The sequence below is a fragment of the Aptenodytes forsteri genome, unplaced genomic scaffold, assembly GCF_000699145.1.
Source record: "Aptenodytes forsteri isolate BGI_AS27 unplaced genomic scaffold, ASM69914v1 Scaffold428, whole genome shotgun sequence".
In the NCBI taxonomy this organism is placed as follows: domain Eukaryota; kingdom Metazoa; phylum Chordata; class Aves; order Sphenisciformes; family Spheniscidae; genus Aptenodytes; species Aptenodytes forsteri.
This window is the reverse complement of record NW_008794177.1, coordinates 607,585-625,116: the sequence shown is the minus strand read 5'-3', so window position 1 is coordinate 625,116 and position 17,532 is coordinate 607,585. Positions and strand designations below refer to the sequence as shown.

At 41.2% G+C, this 17,532-nt stretch overlaps 1 protein-coding gene across 4 annotated transcripts in view; it reads left to right on the top strand.

The window, feature by feature from the left end:
* Nucleotides 1-17,532, top strand: part of MAP4 (microtubule associated protein 4) — a 161,291-nt gene that overhangs the window by 137,925 nt on the left and 5,834 nt on the right. For 2 of the 4 annotated variants that reach the window (XM_009284539.2, XM_009284524.2), the window contains exons 14-21: nt 57-157; nt 1,069-1,281; nt 2,740-2,917; nt 6,434-6,493; nt 6,656-6,978; nt 9,283-9,411; nt 10,995-11,087; nt 15,989-16,070. In XM_009284539.2, the coding sequence (XP_009282814.1) occupies nt 57-157; nt 1,069-1,281; nt 2,740-2,917; nt 6,434-6,493; nt 6,656-6,978; nt 9,283-9,411; nt 10,995-11,087; nt 15,989-16,070 (1,179 nt within the window). The remainder of the gene's footprint in view (nt 1-56; nt 158-1,068; nt 1,282-2,739; nt 2,918-6,433; nt 6,494-6,655; nt 6,979-9,282; nt 9,412-10,994; nt 11,088-15,988; nt 16,071-17,532) is intronic. The other 2 variants (XM_009284546.2, XM_009284554.2) reach the window with 2 other exon arrangements.

Sequence of the window (17,532 nt, the reverse complement as noted above, 5' to 3'; positions counted from 1 at the left end):
AAAAAAAAAAAAAAGCTCAAACTTAAGAAGTCTCCCTTCCTTTTTTTTTCCCCCAGCAAAACCAGAAGAGACCAAACCGGCTGAAGCTGTGACAGGGAATGATATCACAGCACCTCCCAACAAAGAGCTTCCTCCCAGCCCTGAGAAGAAGACAAAGGTAGGTGTTGTTTCACGTTCAGCGTCTTCGCTTCTGTGGTTTTTATTTGCCAGCTTTTCTGCTTCTTAAGCTGTGGCAACACAAGTTCTGTTTTCTGAGCTGCCATTCGTGAACCATTTTACTGAAACAAAGACATGCAGTTATGAAGTTGCAAACAACTCAGCCTGTAGCAGCATGACTGAAAGTGGATTTAATAAATTTGTGGCAAGCTTTAAATTAATTCTCTGGTTGGTATCGGTGGTGTAGAAGTAGTAAACATATAGGATAACACTCCTGCTACACTGATACTCTCCTAGTTGTTTACAACACATTTATTTGCATTACAATTAGCATTCAGAGATCTTGCTCAGGATCTGATATTCTCTTATTTTAGGGCTGTTTATGAAACGTGACACCTGCTTTCAGAAGCTTGCAGCATTCGGCAAAATCCAAACCTAAATTCTTAGAGCAGTGGTAAGGGCAGGGGGTTCTTGGTACCCTCAAAGGCAGCGGACGTATGACCGCTAGAGTTGATCAGATGAAGATTTAGAGCTTGCAATCTGTTGTGTGCGTGTAATTGGAAAGCAATGTCCTGTGTATTGCATGCAGGAATAGATGCCAGGAACACCCGATTACTAATCCCAGCTTTACCAGCAATTCCTTCTGTTGCTTTAGATGTAGCTGGAATAAATCCTGTTCGCTTTAAATTGAATGGCAAAACTCCACTGGGCTCCGAAGGCAGCCCTCTTCTGCTGCTTCATTTTAGTCTTTTTGTTATGCTCAGAAAACAGAAAGCTAATTATTTTTTTTGTTTCTTTTAAAATATTTTTATGTTCTTGCAGCTCAGTGTTTTGGTTTACAATGCGCTTTTTTTTGTTGTATTTTTTTGTTTTGTTTTTATACTGGATTTTGCTTTTTGAAAAAATATAAAGCCTGCTGCATCCACATCATCTACAAAGCCTGCAGCAACGAAAGCCAGGCCCCTGTCCGCTACCAGCCCCAAGCGGCCAGCCTCTGCCACGCCTGGCCCAAACAAAAAACCCACGAGCCCTACTGCAGGTCCTACTTCAGCCACTACTACTAAACGCCCAGCCACCAGTACTACACGTCCCTCCACCTTAACTCCAAAAGAGACCAAACCAAAGGTAAGAAACAATTTGCTTTTGTGTGGGAGCTCCGAGAACCTATTTACATGTTAACTTACCAGCTGTCTTACCCAAGAGTCAAAACATAATTCTAGTGCTAATCATGGGAGGGTAAGATGAGGAATGTGATTCGCTGTGTTGAGAGCTGCACAGTTACTAGTATCAGCTTCCATTAACGCACTTACGGCATCAAGTCCCAAGCATTTAATTGTGTCATCGCAGACGAGAAAATTAAACTTGACTGTATTACCACGATTTTCCTTGTGAACTGTCACGAAGTACCCAAGATAATTCTTAATTTCTTTCCGTTACTGAAGGAGGAGGGATTTTTCAATATAGATACACTACAAATATAGGATAACTCTTAAATCCAGACAAGAGCATGGGAACACTGAATGGAGAGCTTCGATAATAATACTGAGGGGGAAAAAATCAGTTTGAACACTTTCCCACTGATTGTCTCTTTATAATGTCTGGTCATTATAAAAACTGTACAAAGATAACTGATAATACACTTATGTGCTTAGGAAATATTGGAGATTTGTAATTCTCCAGTAAGTGAAGATTTGTGGACAGTTCTTAGTGTTGCATCTTAAAGCTGAAGTAGGGTATCCACATATAATGTTAAGAATGGGAAATGTCCCTTGAATCTTCCCTATGTTAATTTGTGATATTATATGGTAGAAGAATTCAAATTTGAAAGGGAATGTTAAAGTCTATTTCAGAAGCTTTCAGCTGATGTCTAAATGCTAGCATTTCTACTATACATTTAAGCTTAAATAACTGCATTTGAGTGTCTTTTAAAACTAACTAAATAATAATAACAAAAAGAGTATGAAAGCGCTGTGAACCAGTGTCTTCAGTTTTAAGTTTTTTGCATGATTCTGAATCCCTCTTTGATGAAATCAAAATCTCATCTCATTTGTTTCCATGCATTAACTCAGTATTTTAATACTTAAGAGATCAGTCAGTTTACAAACAAAGACTTACCAGGGACAGATGTGAAATAGTTTTCCAAGTGAGGAATGAACTGTGGACACCTAATTCTTATGTCCACAGTGTTTTAATGAATGCCGCCTTAGCTTAGGAAGCATTTCTGCACGCAAAGGAAAGAAATCTCTCCCAGAAGTACTGCTAGTGGACTGATGTTTTCCATTTTGTTCAGAAGTCAAAACCTCGTCAAATCGTAAATGGCCTCCACACGTTAATGCTGAAACAGATCTGAATGAATTATAATATTCAGCAGGGTCTGTGCTCTGTGTCCTGCACTGAATAGTCAGTCGCTTCTGCATGCCTTAATTATATTTATAATCTTCTGCATTATAGAGTTTCAGTGGTGCCTAGCTTACGTGTTTAAGAATTTAAACAATTTCAATTTATTTCAGGCTTTTTGTTGGCAAACACTTTGAAGAGACTGTCAGTGAAATACTGGCTTTAATGTAGCCTGTTCATTTTCAGGTTGCAGATGCGAAGACCACAGATAAACGGACCTCACTTTCAAAGACTCCGTCATCTGCCACTCCTAGAACTACTGTCAGGAGCTCCCCTTCTACTCCTAGGACAACGGCGGCATCGCCAGTCACTGCAGCTGCTGGTGCAAAAAATACTGCTACTTCTCCACCGAAGAGGCCAACATGTAAGTATTCTCTTGTTTTATTTCAGATCTCTCTTTCTAACCAGCTGCCAGTTTCTGTTTGAGTAGCACCGTTGGTTCACGCTATGATGTCGTTCTCATGTATTCCAGTACGCTGACTGCTTTTTCCTGTGTTTAGGTTGCCCTGTGGCCCCATCAGTTTAGTCTCCTAATAAACAAGCTTGTGATCTTCAGATTCAAAAGAAAAAAAGAAGGGGGGGAAAAAAAAGCCAACCCTTGAAATGTAGTCACTTAGGAGAAGCCGTAGCTGCTGTTAACCAGTACTTCTGAGAGGTGTAAACTGGCCTAACTGTCAGTCAGGAGTTGACGTCAAGCTTAGTGATAGCTGAAATCTCAATCCTTTTAATACAACACAAGACCCCATGCCAAGGCACAGAGACTGTAGGTCATACTTTTTTCTCTCCAGGGCTTCCTCTTCGAAAACCAAATCTGAATGACCTTCAAGGCCAACTTGGATCAGCTCTGTATGATTCAGGGTTAATACAACTACTGAACATGCTTGATTTAAGAAAAAGGATGCTATTAACTCTGTATTTTGCCATAGTAACACTTAGAATAAACACTAAAACCATTTAAAACTTGGGAAAAGCAACGTTTTTTGTTTTTCAGGTGCACTAGTTTGAGTGCTTCAAGTCCTCTTCTGGAGATTTGAACAGAGGTGGTTTTTTAACTAGTGCAGGAAGAATTTGGAGCTAAAATCACATCAGCTTCATCAGAAAACTGTATCCCACTCCTACTGTTGCCAAAGAGGGAACTTCCCATGAGTTTAACACAGTCGGTATGAAACATGAGCAGCATATTAGCATCTTGAAAACAGTGTTTTCTCTCATTTTAATGGAGCTTGAGAGATTTAACATCAGATAAAAATATAGTTAAGTGTTCTCAAGTCTTTTCAAATGACTAGACCTCATTGGCAAAATATGCCAATAAACATGTAAAACTAATACACATATTGGTTGCTTTGTTCTATGAGTCCCAAAGCATGAATTCGTAACCCGTCTTTCCCAAAAGAATAGTAGTGTTTTAACTATGTTGAAAGTACATTCCATACTTTATGCTCTAGGGGAAAATATAATTAATCCTGTGTAGAGGAAGTGTTGCACTTTCCAAGAGTCATGTATCTTAACTGATCCTGTGGACATCCTTGTACAATTCATTTTGTGTGGTCTTTTAGGCAAACTGTAGCCTAGAATGCTTAATACGTTTTAATGAGTTCAGTTAATTTCTCCTTCAAAATTGAGACACAAACAAAGAAGTGTTTTCTGATGACATTTGAAAAGAGATGGAGTCAATGATGCAGAGATGCAGGAAGGTTGTTCCAAGTGGCAAGATGTACAGAGGAAGAGGCTTCTGCACCAGTGAGGGTGGTGGGAGGTTGCCAAAGTACAGTGAGAACTGGGTGGGCGAGGGAGAGATGAGGTCAGCTGGAGAAACTCCATCAGGAGTGAAAGCTGTTTTGTCTGGATCTGGAAATGCACAGAGGAGTCATGAATGGTAAAAGAAGGGAGTCCTATTTTGGAAGAGGAGAAAGCCAGGTTGTGATAGAGGATGAACAGTGTTGTGGGGCCTGAAGGGGAATCGCAACGAGCCAAACACTAACAATTCAGTTTAGGTACAGTATTTGCAGCTTCAGCTAGATCCGTAGATGTAGGTGATGGAGACCTGGATCTCTTCTGATCACAATTTAGTTTCTCATTACATAGCATTGAGACAGATAATAAGTTTCTGGCTAAAGATGATATTGCAGAAGGACATCTGCTCTTGCTTTTCAGGTTCAAAAGGCAGAGACTCTCACTTCCTTGTGGCTTGCTCAAATGTTTAGTCATTCTCACTGTTTAAAAATGTGTGTATAGGGGCTTGTCTTGAAATTATATGGTTTCACTTTTTCAGGTATTAAATGTCAGTCACCTTCTCAACTAAATGAGAGCCACAGGCTATGTGGTGCTTAATTCACCCCCACACCCCCCCCAGTTTTCCCCCCTCCCTGCAAAAATGACTTTTATGTTTGTACAAGACCACCTCTCTCTCTCAGATCAGAAAAAGATCAAAGTCTTGGGCTGTCATTATAGACCATTTTCCCAGTAGCTTTATCATTCTCCAGGTTTTCAACATCGTGTGCTAATAACGTAGTCAAAAGTGTTCCAGGATTTGGCTCCCCACTCACATGGGTAGAAATAACATCTCTTTATATATTAAAGTAACATATTAGTCCTCTTGCCTTTATACAAAACTAAGTCTGTTCTGTCCATACAGTTTTCCCACTTAAAGTTGAGGTCTCAAGGAATGAGATTAGGTTGGTTTGGCAGGACCTTTTTTGAAGTGTTTGGTATTAATTATATATCTGTCCTCTAGGCCTTATTAAATTATCCAAATGTGTTTCATCTCATTAGCTAGTATCTTATCTGTGGTGTTTAATTGAATGCTTTTAGCAAAGTTTTGATGGAATGATTGAGACTAACTGGGCCTATAGTTATCTGCCTCTTTTGCTTGTTCTTTTCTATATTGGCATTCCATAAAATACCCTGCCAGCTACTTGAGTTTATCTAAAAATCTAAGACTGTTAATGGAAATTAAGTATTAGAAGATGAGGGTTTTCATAATTTCTAACTTAGATTTTTTCTATTTGGTGTTTGTTTTTAATGTTGCCTTCCTTTGGCTATTGAAATGAAGCAGATTTTAGCCAAAGTTGTTCAGCATTGATAGTAAAAAAGCTAGAATTTCATGATCAAAGAGCTCTTTAAAATAAGTTCTGTTTATATTTTTCAGTCTGTGATTTTTTCCTTGATCAACTTTGTGTGCGGTTTTACTCTGCTTTGAGAAATATAGATGCGTTCCTGGTTTAGACTGTCCTCTATGTGGAATGTAATCAGGTCATGATCATTGGTGTTTGCCCAAAGGCGTAGTTCAGTTTAGTGATTGATTTTTGGTTTTATACAATTATAATAGGGACCAAAATATGTGCAATAACTTCTGTGCAAGAAAATTGGTGTTGGTGATCTAGCAATAATACCAAGGTTATAGATGGACAAATGTGGTTTTGCTTTTGCTACTTAGTAAAGAAAGGAGCTTTGGTTTGGGGAGGAGGTTTTTGTTTTTTTTTTTTAAGAAATGAAATTGGGACGGGATTAAAATAATGTTAGTGAGTGCTGTCAGATGCAGAAAGTTATTTAAGAAAAAACAAAATGCAAACCATACCCCAGGTGTGTTGCATCATTGAATGGTGAATTGATCCTTTTGCTGGAAAACATGAATGAGTTTTGCTGTTACAATGAGGACCACCTCAGCCAGGCGTTCAAACGGAGCAGTTAATTCTTGAGATGCTTTATTTCAAGCAACATGTTAGAAATGGGGACTGTGGGTAAAGAGGACCATCAGTATGTGAGGAGCTGCGGAGAGCCCCTGACCTCCAGGGGAAGCTGTGCCAGGATCTCAGGCTCCTCATCTGTGCAAACTGACTCCCACTCTGAAATACTTATCAGTGTGTTTTGTGTTGGGCAGCTATCAAGACTGATGCAAAGCCTGCAGATGCCAAGAAGACCTCTGCAAAGTCACCATCAGGTAACTTTGTTCAGTTTCCATCTAAATCAAATCCTCCTTGTTTAGGGCTGTGTTTATTAAGCAGGCCACTGTACACCTTTAGGACTCTGAGGAAGTTTGTATAAATGGCCTCTGACCCATCTTTTTCCCCCTTCCCTCCAACTATTGCTGTGATAATTGTAGCCGACTTGAGCCGCCCTAAGAGTGCTACTGGAAATACAGTAAAAAGTAGTGCCACCACTCCTTCTACCACTGCCTCCAGCGCACCTACTTTACCTGGAGTAGCCACCAGTCGTCCCAAAACCAAGCCTGCTGCAACCAAACCCACCACAACCTCAACCGCAACAGCAGATGCTAAAAAAACAACTGCTAAGGCTCCGACTAAACCCAGCACTGTTTCCAAGCCACCTCGCCCGACCAGCAGCATTTCTGCTCCAGATCTGAAAAATGTACGTTCCAAAATTGGATCAACGGATAATATTAAACATCAGCCTGGTGGAGGAAAGGTAAGTTTCTTAACACTTGATAACAATGTGCACTTTGGAACAGTAGCTCTTAAGCATTATGGGTGCTCTTTGCTAATTTTGGTGGCTGTATCCTCACTGCTCTTCTCATTTATGCTCTGCAGAGCTCCTCTTTGGGTTGTTGGTTTATGCACAAGGCATTAACAAGGCAGTGATAGTAGTGTACAGAAGGAATCCGCCTTAAGAGCCTTCATGTGTTTACTGGCATACGTACAGGAATTCAAAACTCTGTGGTTCTGTTTTTCTGTCGTATGTCCTGACATAGAAACTAGTTGGTATTGAAAGCTCAAAATCTTGTCTATGTTCCAAAACTTTGCCTTTGAATAGAGGAATTGTCTGCTGAATGGTACAGAAGGTAGAATAACACATTACGATGCAGGAAATCTGGATTCAGGAGCAAGTTCCGCAGCACCTTTCCCAGGTCTAGGAACGGGGACTCTGTTCAACTTGTCAGGCCTAAAGCTGAAATGCAATGGGTCTACATACGCTGGTCTTTGGATAATCTATGGTGGCCACAAGAAAAGAAGAGGGTAGTGCTGAATGAGCTGTAGGGAAAAGCGTATACATAGATATAACTTGAGGCTCTCAGTCAGTAATGGTCTTAAATTACACTTTCACTGTGAGTATCTACCATGTAAATAACTGTTTAGGGATATACCTGTAGCCCTCTTCTGAGGGTTTAAATAATTTTGTGAATATGCATAATCATAAAACCTTTATTGGATATTGTATAACAGATACACTCATCTTTGCCTGACCAAATGTGTTAGCAGCTTGCCTGTAGTCAGAGGGCTTCGGTTCCCACAAAGTGGAACAAATTTGCCCACTTATCTTTGCTGCAGGTCAGCAGTAATGAATAACTTGGCATATGACTTTAATCTGATGCCAAGAGAGCACGTTTCATGCTGGGAGCCTTAATCTCCTCTCAGGCACGTTAAAGTCAAGGGTATTCTTGGGTTGTTGTGTTGTGTGTCACAGACAGCATCGATATAGCATGGATTTATTCTTCAGAGTTAAGAGTATCTTAGTTGTACAATATCATAGTAGAGTCCTCCGAGCTTAGAGGTCTAACACTCCCCAAAACAGTTTCTGGAAATGACAAACCAAGTCTGCTGAAAAACTTGGAAGCAAGCAGGAGGGTGACCCTTTCATATGCTGTATATTGTAGCTTGAAACCAAATAGAAGTTCAGAAAGCCTTCTGCTGTCTGGTCAAAAAGAACACGTAAGATTGTTCTGTTATTTTAAACTGTTCTAGGGTTCTGAGGATTGCAGAGCTTTTTAGCTTACAGGGTTATTGTGTTGGTTTAAGGGAATTTATTTTTACATTTAATTGTACTGTCCTTTATTTTCTAAATATTTTCATAGAAGTGTTAAATCCTAACAGTTGTACTTTTGAAGAAAATTGTCCTTTTCATAGTCTTATTTACACTGGGATGTTTTTAGAGTATGAGAATGCCTTAGGAGTGCTGGGGGTTTTTTTTGTTTACAATTCTGTTGCTGGTAGGTTAGTGAAACATAGGATTTATGCTGACCCCCCCAAAAATGCAAGTTCTGCTGCACTTATCTGGATCTAGATTAGCAGAAGAATGGATATTCTCAGGTAGTTGCTGATTTTTTTTTTCTTTCCTAAAAACCTGTAAATTTTTATTCAGTTTTCTGTTTAGCTGGATTAGCTTGGTCCACCTGCACTGGATGAGTTAAAAACTAAATCAGCTGTTGATCTCAAAGCCTGAGTCAAATCAGTGTGTGGGTGTGAAATCAGAAATGGAAGCACAGTGTATCTGTATCCAGCAGAGCTCTTAGAGCTCGAAGGCAAAGAAAGTCAGCCAGTGGATGTGTTTGCCTCTAAGATCTGTATAATGTCCTCCATGTGAAGGAGGTGGTCCTGCGCTGCTGTTGGGTTACTAAAAGATTGGGTTTAATTTTTTGGCAGAATATAACGTACTGGGGTCACCTGGAGACCTGCCATCGTGACCATTGGGGAAATGATGAGATACTGATGAAGGGCACCTATGAGCTTTTTGAGAAATGGAGAACTTAATTATTGCTTTATGACCCCCAGGGTGCCTGTTTCATCCCATGTCTAAGTGATGTTGCTTCCCCTCCACCCCTTAGTTTTATTGTTCTGGGGCATGGGATTATACTTTGTCTGAGAATTACAGCATGTAAGAAGTTCTCCTGGGTCATCTGTGCCACTAAGTTTATCTGGGTAGCTTGTGTTCCCATACTCTCCTGCCCACACTTTTGCTTTTGCTGGTTGAAATCATCCATTTGTCTCCATCTAGGGGAAAATAGAGAAAAAGCCAGAATCAGCCGCTGCTGCACGAAAGTCTGAACCCAATGCGGTCTCTAAAATGGCTACTACTAAAACAACCGTATCAAAAGAGGGTGCCCCAAAACAGCCCAATGGGAAAGTGAGTTTATTTCAGACTTTTCTCTGTGGGAGATGAAGGAAAACGTTTCCATTTTGAGTCACTTTCCCTTCTCTTCAACTCTTCTGCTTTCTCCTGTCAGTGTCACTGTTTCTTGCACAGACACTTTTCCAATTCTTTCTTGTAAACCCCGAGATGTTCTCAGTTAAACACGTTCAGAGATCACTATTGTAGGTATCTTTTCCATGCCTGCTGTAAATGTAAATGTTTTCAGAGCAGTCTCCTCCATTTTCACTTTTAGGTAGTTAGGCCTAACTTTGAGTCAGAGGTTTCCCTTAGGACCAGTTCTTCATACACAGCACTAGTTTGTAACTAGGAAGGGAGAGCTTTAGTTCAGTGCTGCTTGCTTTCATTAAGATTGCAGAACATTAAGGACTTAATATCTTTCCTGCAATATTCCCGACCCAGTTGTATCAAAACTCTTTAACTCCATGCATTAGGCGGTCACCATTTGATGGGTTACTCCGAAGCTGTTGTGACATGATATTTCAGCACAAGTGGATGGGGAGTGAGGCAGGAGTGCCTGCAGTGCTGGTGTAATTCAGATATTATCAGACAGAGCCTGTTAATGAATGGATGGGATTTGTACCTCTAGAGAAGTCAGTAAACCATTATAAACTGCCATGGCACGAGTACATTTTCAGAGCTGCTGTTGCACTGAATCCAGTCTTTCTGAACTGGCTAAGGAGCTTTGGGAAACCTGCTAAAGTGAGGATGTTCTGGTGATTCCTTTTGTGCTTCGAATTTATCACCTCTTTCTAGAAAGTACTCTAGATACAGCTTCTGCCACGTTTTGTGCTGTGTTAAATAACTCCCAGACTAAACACGTGTCGTAACTAACCTTTGTAAACGTGGGCCTGTTACTGTAACTCAGTTACTACCTTTGTGAGTAAAAGCTCACTTAGCGTACTCCTTTTGCATTTTGAAAAAGTCCAAGTCATTTTAGTTTAAAGGAGAAACAATTTAATTAACATAAGACTTGTCTGATAAAATTTAGCTGAAGGTTTGACAACCTTCATCAGAAGAATTGTTTCTCAGACCGGGCTTTACTGCCCAGAGGTTTTGAAAGACGTTACCCAAGACTGGAACCAATCCAGGCAAATGGAAATAAAGTGCAGACACCGAGCCGTTCATAGCGTTGTTGGAAGTGATGGTCCCATGGCTTTGATCCGTGGAGGAAGGAGGCAGCTGAGCTGGCTCTCCCTGCTCTGGGGCAGCTCTCACCAGAGAGCTCCTGGGAAGCTTCACGAGGCACATAGATGAGCCCGGCCCTTCTGGCAGGCAGGCACCCACCCAGTGATGCTAACCCGTAGAGTATATGGAGAAGCAGTCTTCATGGTAGCGCTTATGCTCTCGCACTAACACTGTCTGTGCAGCCTCTTGTTTCGTTCACCTTTTTTCTCACTCTCCTCCTCAGTTGCTTTCACACCTAATACTAAAGTTAGATTGAGTTTAACACAACTCGTTGTTTATCCACCATGTTAGAGCATCCACTCCAGCCTGTCGTATGACAACTCTAACCAGTCCTCTTCCCTTGTGTTGTTTTCCATTCTGTAACATTCCAGGTCCAGATAGTCTCCAAAAAAGCGAACTACAGCCATGTTCAGTCCAAGTGTGGTTCCAAGGACAATATTAAGCATGTCCCTGGAGGTGGGAATGTAAGTATGGGCTCTGGGCAAGCTGTCTTTCTACTAACTCCCTCTCTTGTACTATGTTTTTATATGTCAGTCTTACAAATGCTGTGTTTCAGGCAGAAAGGTGTGGCAGAGTTTCAGGGCTTCTGGAAATAATGTAGGCTGGAAAAAATTTTTTTTTTCCCCATGGGATGCTAGGTTGAGCATGTGTGTTTTTGTTTCATAGTGCTGCAAATACACCTGACCTATTTCTCGCATGGTTTACGTGGTATTCATGACCAAATGTAGGATGTGCACATCGTTGACCCCAGGAGTTAGTTCACCATGGATTCCCTCTGCAGTCAATGGAGGCACCTCATCAGTCCTCTGACCTATTTTAGATGTCTGATTTTTTAAAATGAAATTAATTGTGGCCTAGAAGTGCCTGTTACTCTTCACTGGCTAATAGAGCAAGCCTGAGTCAGATTAATTTCACTTCTTGTTTCACAAGAAGGGAGACTTTGAAAAAAGAGGAGGAAGAGACTCTGGGGCTTAATCTTTGAGCTGTGATTAATTTCTAAATTTAAAGGCTACTGGTGTCTCTGGCAGCAGAGATGAGCTTATTAAAATAGAAGGCTAATCTTGTAATGTCTGTGTACTTGGTTTGGAGTATTATATCCTGAAAGTATCTGGCAAAAAAACCAAGTTAACTATCTAGATACTAAAGCTTTTGAAAACATGACTATAGTTTGGCAGGCTTGTTTCCTTGTGGGCAAATCTGTACTACCTTAACAAATCTATGCTAGGCTGTTTGTACTAGGGATAGTTTGCAGAAATACAAAGATTGAATGGTTTCAAAAAGACACTGAAGTACTTAAGCCCAAGGAAGTTTTTTCCATTGGTGTTTAAATATGCCGGGTTCCTGAAGAGAGATGTCCAGCTATCACATCTTGTGATGCTTTCTCTGTGCCCGGTGCCTGAGTGCCAGCTTCAATGAAACTCCCTGCATCCTTGCTTTGTGTAGTGTTCAAGGTGCAAATATTCAATTTCTGGGGCCAGACCTACTGTTGCCATATAGTCTGTGTTCTGCTTCATGTCTGGTTCAGCAGATACAAATGCTACATAGGCCTGACTACGGTGCAAACTGCTGTGGCCAATTTTCTTGGGAAACACATGTGTATTTGACTAGCTGGCTGAACCTTTACTCTACATGACCAATTCTTCCTTAAATCTTTGCAAGAGGCAACCGAATCTGGGTTCTTGACAAACTGACCCCCTACAGGTTGGTTGCCAAGATGGTAAGAGGCAGATGTTGAAGTCACACATGCAGTGTTCACTTAACTAAGCTTGACTCCCCATTGAGAGTCGCTGGACACACATCTCTGCTGCCCTCCTTGCCTTCCAGTTTGTGGATTCTCACCAGTGGTGGGATTTGCCATTCTTATTTGAGATTTCCGTGACTTACCCAATGTTTATAGGAGTGCATTACGTGTGTGTATGGAGCTTCCCTAGAAATGCTCATGCAGGAGAATTCTCTGCGCCATAGAAAGAAAAACTGATGTTGAGACCATCCTGTCAATTAGGTGCCCTCATAATACTTTTTTTTAGCTATGTGTATTTCTGTTCCTACTGCGTATTTCATCTGGTTTTGTCACCCAAGTTTGGAACAGACTGTTTATACATAATCAGTGTTTTGTGGCAGAAGTCCCTTTGCCTATGCTGTTAAAGAGCAGCTGTTGTAACTTAACTGTTCATGCACTCAACTGTTCATGCACTCAAAGGAGCTGTATTTTATAAGCCACTTCAATTTTGCCGCTCTTACGTTGTATAGCCTTTTAGTGGACAATAAGTCTCACACATACTTTTCCCTTTTTTTGAGGCCAACAGAAATGTGCTTTAAATGTGGGAGATATTTTTCTTGCTTGATTAACTACATTAGTGAACTATTCTTTCTTCTAATGAATCATCAAAGCTGTCCTTTCCTTTTTACTGTCCTGTCCTGGGGACATTCCCAACTCTAGGGGACAAGTGTGCGCCTGCTTTCTTTTTCTCTTCTTCCACACTCTCCTTTTACCACTGCACTCTTTCTCCTTGCTCAACTACTTAAGCCTTTTGCTTTGAGAATAGAGAATAAAGTGCTTATTATTTCCAGGTTCCAAATGCCCCCAAACCAGCTTCAGGCAGTCGTTCCCAGCCATCCAACGCCCCCAAACCCAGCACTGCCTGTACCAATGTGAGTAGATGAGGCGCAGTGGCCAGTCTGGCTTCCTATAAAAGCATTTCCTTTTATTCATTTTTTAGATCTGCTCGCTCCCTTTGGGGCACTGTAATATTAGTGTCCTCTTCCAAGATGTTTTCTTGTTCAAATAGTTACGATGATCACTTCTGATAGAAGACTTCCAGTTGTTTAATTCCTGAACCACACTGCTGATGGGGATGTTTGGGAAGTCTGTTGTTCTAGTCTATGGCTTCAGTCAAAGCTTTTAGGAATCCTGTGGACAAGAGTTGTGGTTAGTAGCAAATCATGATTCAGCTTTAGGGTTGCTCTGGTAGAAGTGATGGACATCCTACCTAAGTGGGGTGGTTCCTAGCTGGTACACTCTGGGTACCCATTTTGCCTTCTATACACGGAGATAATTTCTTCTCCCCTCCAAGATACCCAGGAAGACATGTTCAAAAGCAGTAGATATTGTTCCTACTCACATTATATTTGCCAAAAATACCTAGACACAAACATAGATTTCCTGGGTAAAAGCTTTTGTTGTGCTTTAGTATTTTCCCCCTCTCTTTTTAAAGAAAGCAACAGTAAAGAGGTAGATTTTTACAAAGTGTAGGCAGTGTATGTGTTGTTGAAGATTTAACAAGGTGATTTGGAATGTACATATGTTTCTCTGCCCTTTGGCTTGACCTGCTTAGATGGATTGAGAAATGGTCAGAGATAGAAAATCTTAAAAGGAATGAGGCTCACTCTTCCCATCTGAGCCTCTGTATCAAGCTTTCAGATCTAAAGTTTATTTCTGGCACCAGAGTCTGAGTATTTGGTTCTATAAATGCAAGCCCAAGCCTTTAAACGTGTCTCCCATTGCAAACTCAAAACAACTAATTTTAGAAATCTTACCAGAAATACGCTTCCATTTAGGAGTAATTGTTTGGATCCCCAGGTGAAATCATGAGGAGTCATAACTGGGTATGTCTACCCTAGCTGATAACAAACATTATTATTTTAAAATGCATTCTGTGAAATAAATTTAGTTTTATTCCAGTTCCAAGCAAACAAGCACTCATTATAAAAGCTGTAGTAACTTTACTAGCAACCCCCAAGAAAATCAAATTCAGTAGCCACAATCTCACCTTTTTGGAGTGTCTGGTGTCACTGAGTCAGGGTACGTGAACGTGGAACAGTGTAGCAGGAGGCTGAACTGTGCTGTTCTAATTCTGAGCAAACAAGACATCAGGGCTTTGACTCATCCCTCTTCACAAGTACTAGGAGGATTCATGCTTCCTGAGAAAGATGTGTATTGCAAATTATCATGATAATTCTCAATAAGCTTTGAGTAGCTTGTAAGTGAACAAATTCTTGTCACATTCAAAAAAAAAAAAAGATTTTCATTTTCTCTGCGAGACGATCTATAGCAGAACTTTCTGTGCACGTAGGTGCCAGCTGGTGATTGCTGACACGATTGGGAGAGGTGATCCTCTTAATGTTACTACCAAAAAACCCCGGATTTTTCCCATGGAAAGTTACAGTGTCAACTTAGTAGGGGGTTAGATGGGATGACCAGAAGTTCCTTCCAGTATAAATTATCCTATGTTTGTATGAAATGAAAGATCTCCAAGTAGTTAGACAAGAAGTTAATTCTGGAATAGAGGAATTTTTCATCCATCTAGAGCTGCAGGAGGAATTTTAAAGATGTCAGAAATGGGGCTCTGTACAATGCATTTGGTCCCGGCGTTGGAGATGAAATATTTTTTTAGAAAAAAGACATAAAACCTGTGACATTTTGACTCCACCTTTGTCCTACCCCAGAGAAGACACTTCTCCCCAAATTCAAACTGATGTGCGCAAACACCACGCTAGAATATTTGGCTCATTGACTTGGAAGAAGGTCATTTACTGAGTCATGAATGTCTCACGATTTCATGATTGCATCACCGAACACTTTTTTCATTGAAGTGAAGGCTTTCTATGCCAGTATCAAGTCACTGGTAGAACGAGGTTAAAGGAAATAATACTGGAAAGGAAATAGCTTCCCCACTCCCAGTGATTTGTCTCTGAGAATAACAGCTTCTTCGAGCAGTTTGTTCCATCTGGGCACAATGATCCTTCCTGGTGTCCTGTTCTCAGCAGGGAGGAAAGACCGCTGTGAGGAGGCTGCAAACAAAGCCTGACAATTAGATGTGGGTCAATCTGCACACTGAAGATGGTGGAGAGAAAAAGTTGGAGCTGGTGGCATGTCTCTGGCCCTACAGCAAGAGAGTGGCTGAGTAGAACTGTGAGATCACATCTGTCCTGGTGACTGTCTGGAGCTGCCCGGGCAATGGCCCATGTCTTCAGAGGCAGAGCCAGCGCTGGGCAGAAACAGTCTGGGGAACATGGCAACGGGACTGGCTTTTTTTGGTCCCTCTCCCAAGTGGTTTTGTATTCCATGAATGTGCCATGAACTCAAGACTCCCGTTTCTGGTTACTGTCCATCTGTTAGTTTTATCTGGTCTCAATTTCTGTCTGCTCACGTTAACCACTTCTGGCTGGTGCAGGCCTTTAAATAATGCTAAAGCTGATTATAGCATTTGGCATACAGTGGCTGGGAAATCAATAGGAGAAAATAATGCAGTAGAAAAGGGGTGCAGGTTCATTAAGTGTGACCTGATGTTTGAGATGGCCCATTGGCCTCCAGATCCACAGGAAATGTTTCTTTGCGTTGAGTTGTTTCTTTTTGCCTCTTTAGGTGCAGATCCAGAACAAGAAAGTTGACCTTTCCAAAGTGTCCTCGAAGTGTGGCTCTAAAGCAAATATCAAGCATAAGCCAGGTAGAAATTTCACCATTTCCTCATGATTTGTCTGCAGATATTGCAAGTCATTTAAATATAGTCCTGGATTGCAACTGAAATAGTTTAAGGGGTTTGTTGCTTTCAGGGAGTATTTCTAGAAGTACTGTCTAGCTTCTTAGCAGTTCCTGGTGGTTTCATCAGTGGAGAAGGGGATTAGGAGATGTGGGATTTTGTCTTGTCTGTGAAGATAATCCTCTGCTTCGACTCAGTTCTCTTTTTTTTTTTTCTTTTTTCCCCTCCCCATTTGAAAAAAAAAAAAGTGGATACTTACCATGACTGTTCCAGGAGTCTGGAAGCTTCATCCATGCTTACAGAGGGCTTTGGGGCGCTCTGAACATGTGTTGTATGGAAGGATAAAGTAACTTCCCTCCAGTTCTTCAAAGCAGATACAAGGGTCTTTTTAGCCTTTGGTTCAGTAGCAGCTCCTGTCTTATATAAAACACTTTTGGCTCTTTAATGACGTATTATGGGATGAGTGTGCAGGAATTATTTGCTCCCCACTGAGAACACAGCATTTACTCTGCATGAATTCCTGCGAATCTTGGGTTTCCTAACCAAGCAACGACCAGCCCACCGCTCAGCTGGACCATAGGCAAGTCTCGAGTTCAAGGTGCTGTGGCTGTAGGCAGATTGTTTGAACTGTGCCTTCGTAGCATCCTACAAATGGTACGGTCAGTTCACTGACTTTTGCTGGTTTGTCTGTATCTGAGGACAGTTATCTGCACAGGAAAACTCCTGGCAATCAAACATACGTGCACAAGGGACAAAGTTCACTGACCAAAGCTGAAAACAAACACTACAAGCTTGCTTTGTCTGCTCCTGGGAGTTTCCTGCACCCTTTCTGCCAACCTGTTAGGCTGTGAAAGCAGTTCAACCTTATACACCGAGCACCACGGTTCAATACCTCAAAACGCACTCCCGCTTTGAGAACGTAGTGCCACAAACATGACCTCTGTTTATTCAGTGCTCTGTAATAACAAGCTGTGCGTGACAATAACTGCTCTTGTCCAGGGCTGATTAAAGCAGAATAATCCATCCAGAATTATCTGTTGTCAGATGTTTTAACTGATTTTTGTTAGACCAAATCAGTTGGCTTCTATCATTGGCCATGCAAAGCTTCCAAAGTGCTGAGGACTGAGTATTTAATGATGTCACTGGGAAGCTAAGTTGTGCTTAGCCATACTTAAATAGTTGAGAAACCTACTGGAATATGGACTGCACGTACAGTCTTATATATTAATGGGAACTGCAGTATTCTAAATCTAGGAAAAGCTTCCTAGAAAGCTACAGTTGTTTTTCTGACCTTCATGTTCTCCTGAACCTGAAGCACCCATCCAGTTCCCATGCTTGGCTTCTCCCTGCCTGCACGGCTGCCTCCTGAGTAGTTCAAGCAGTGGCACGTGGGTCTGTGTGTCAGGGAGGAGCTGTCGGTCCAGGCGGT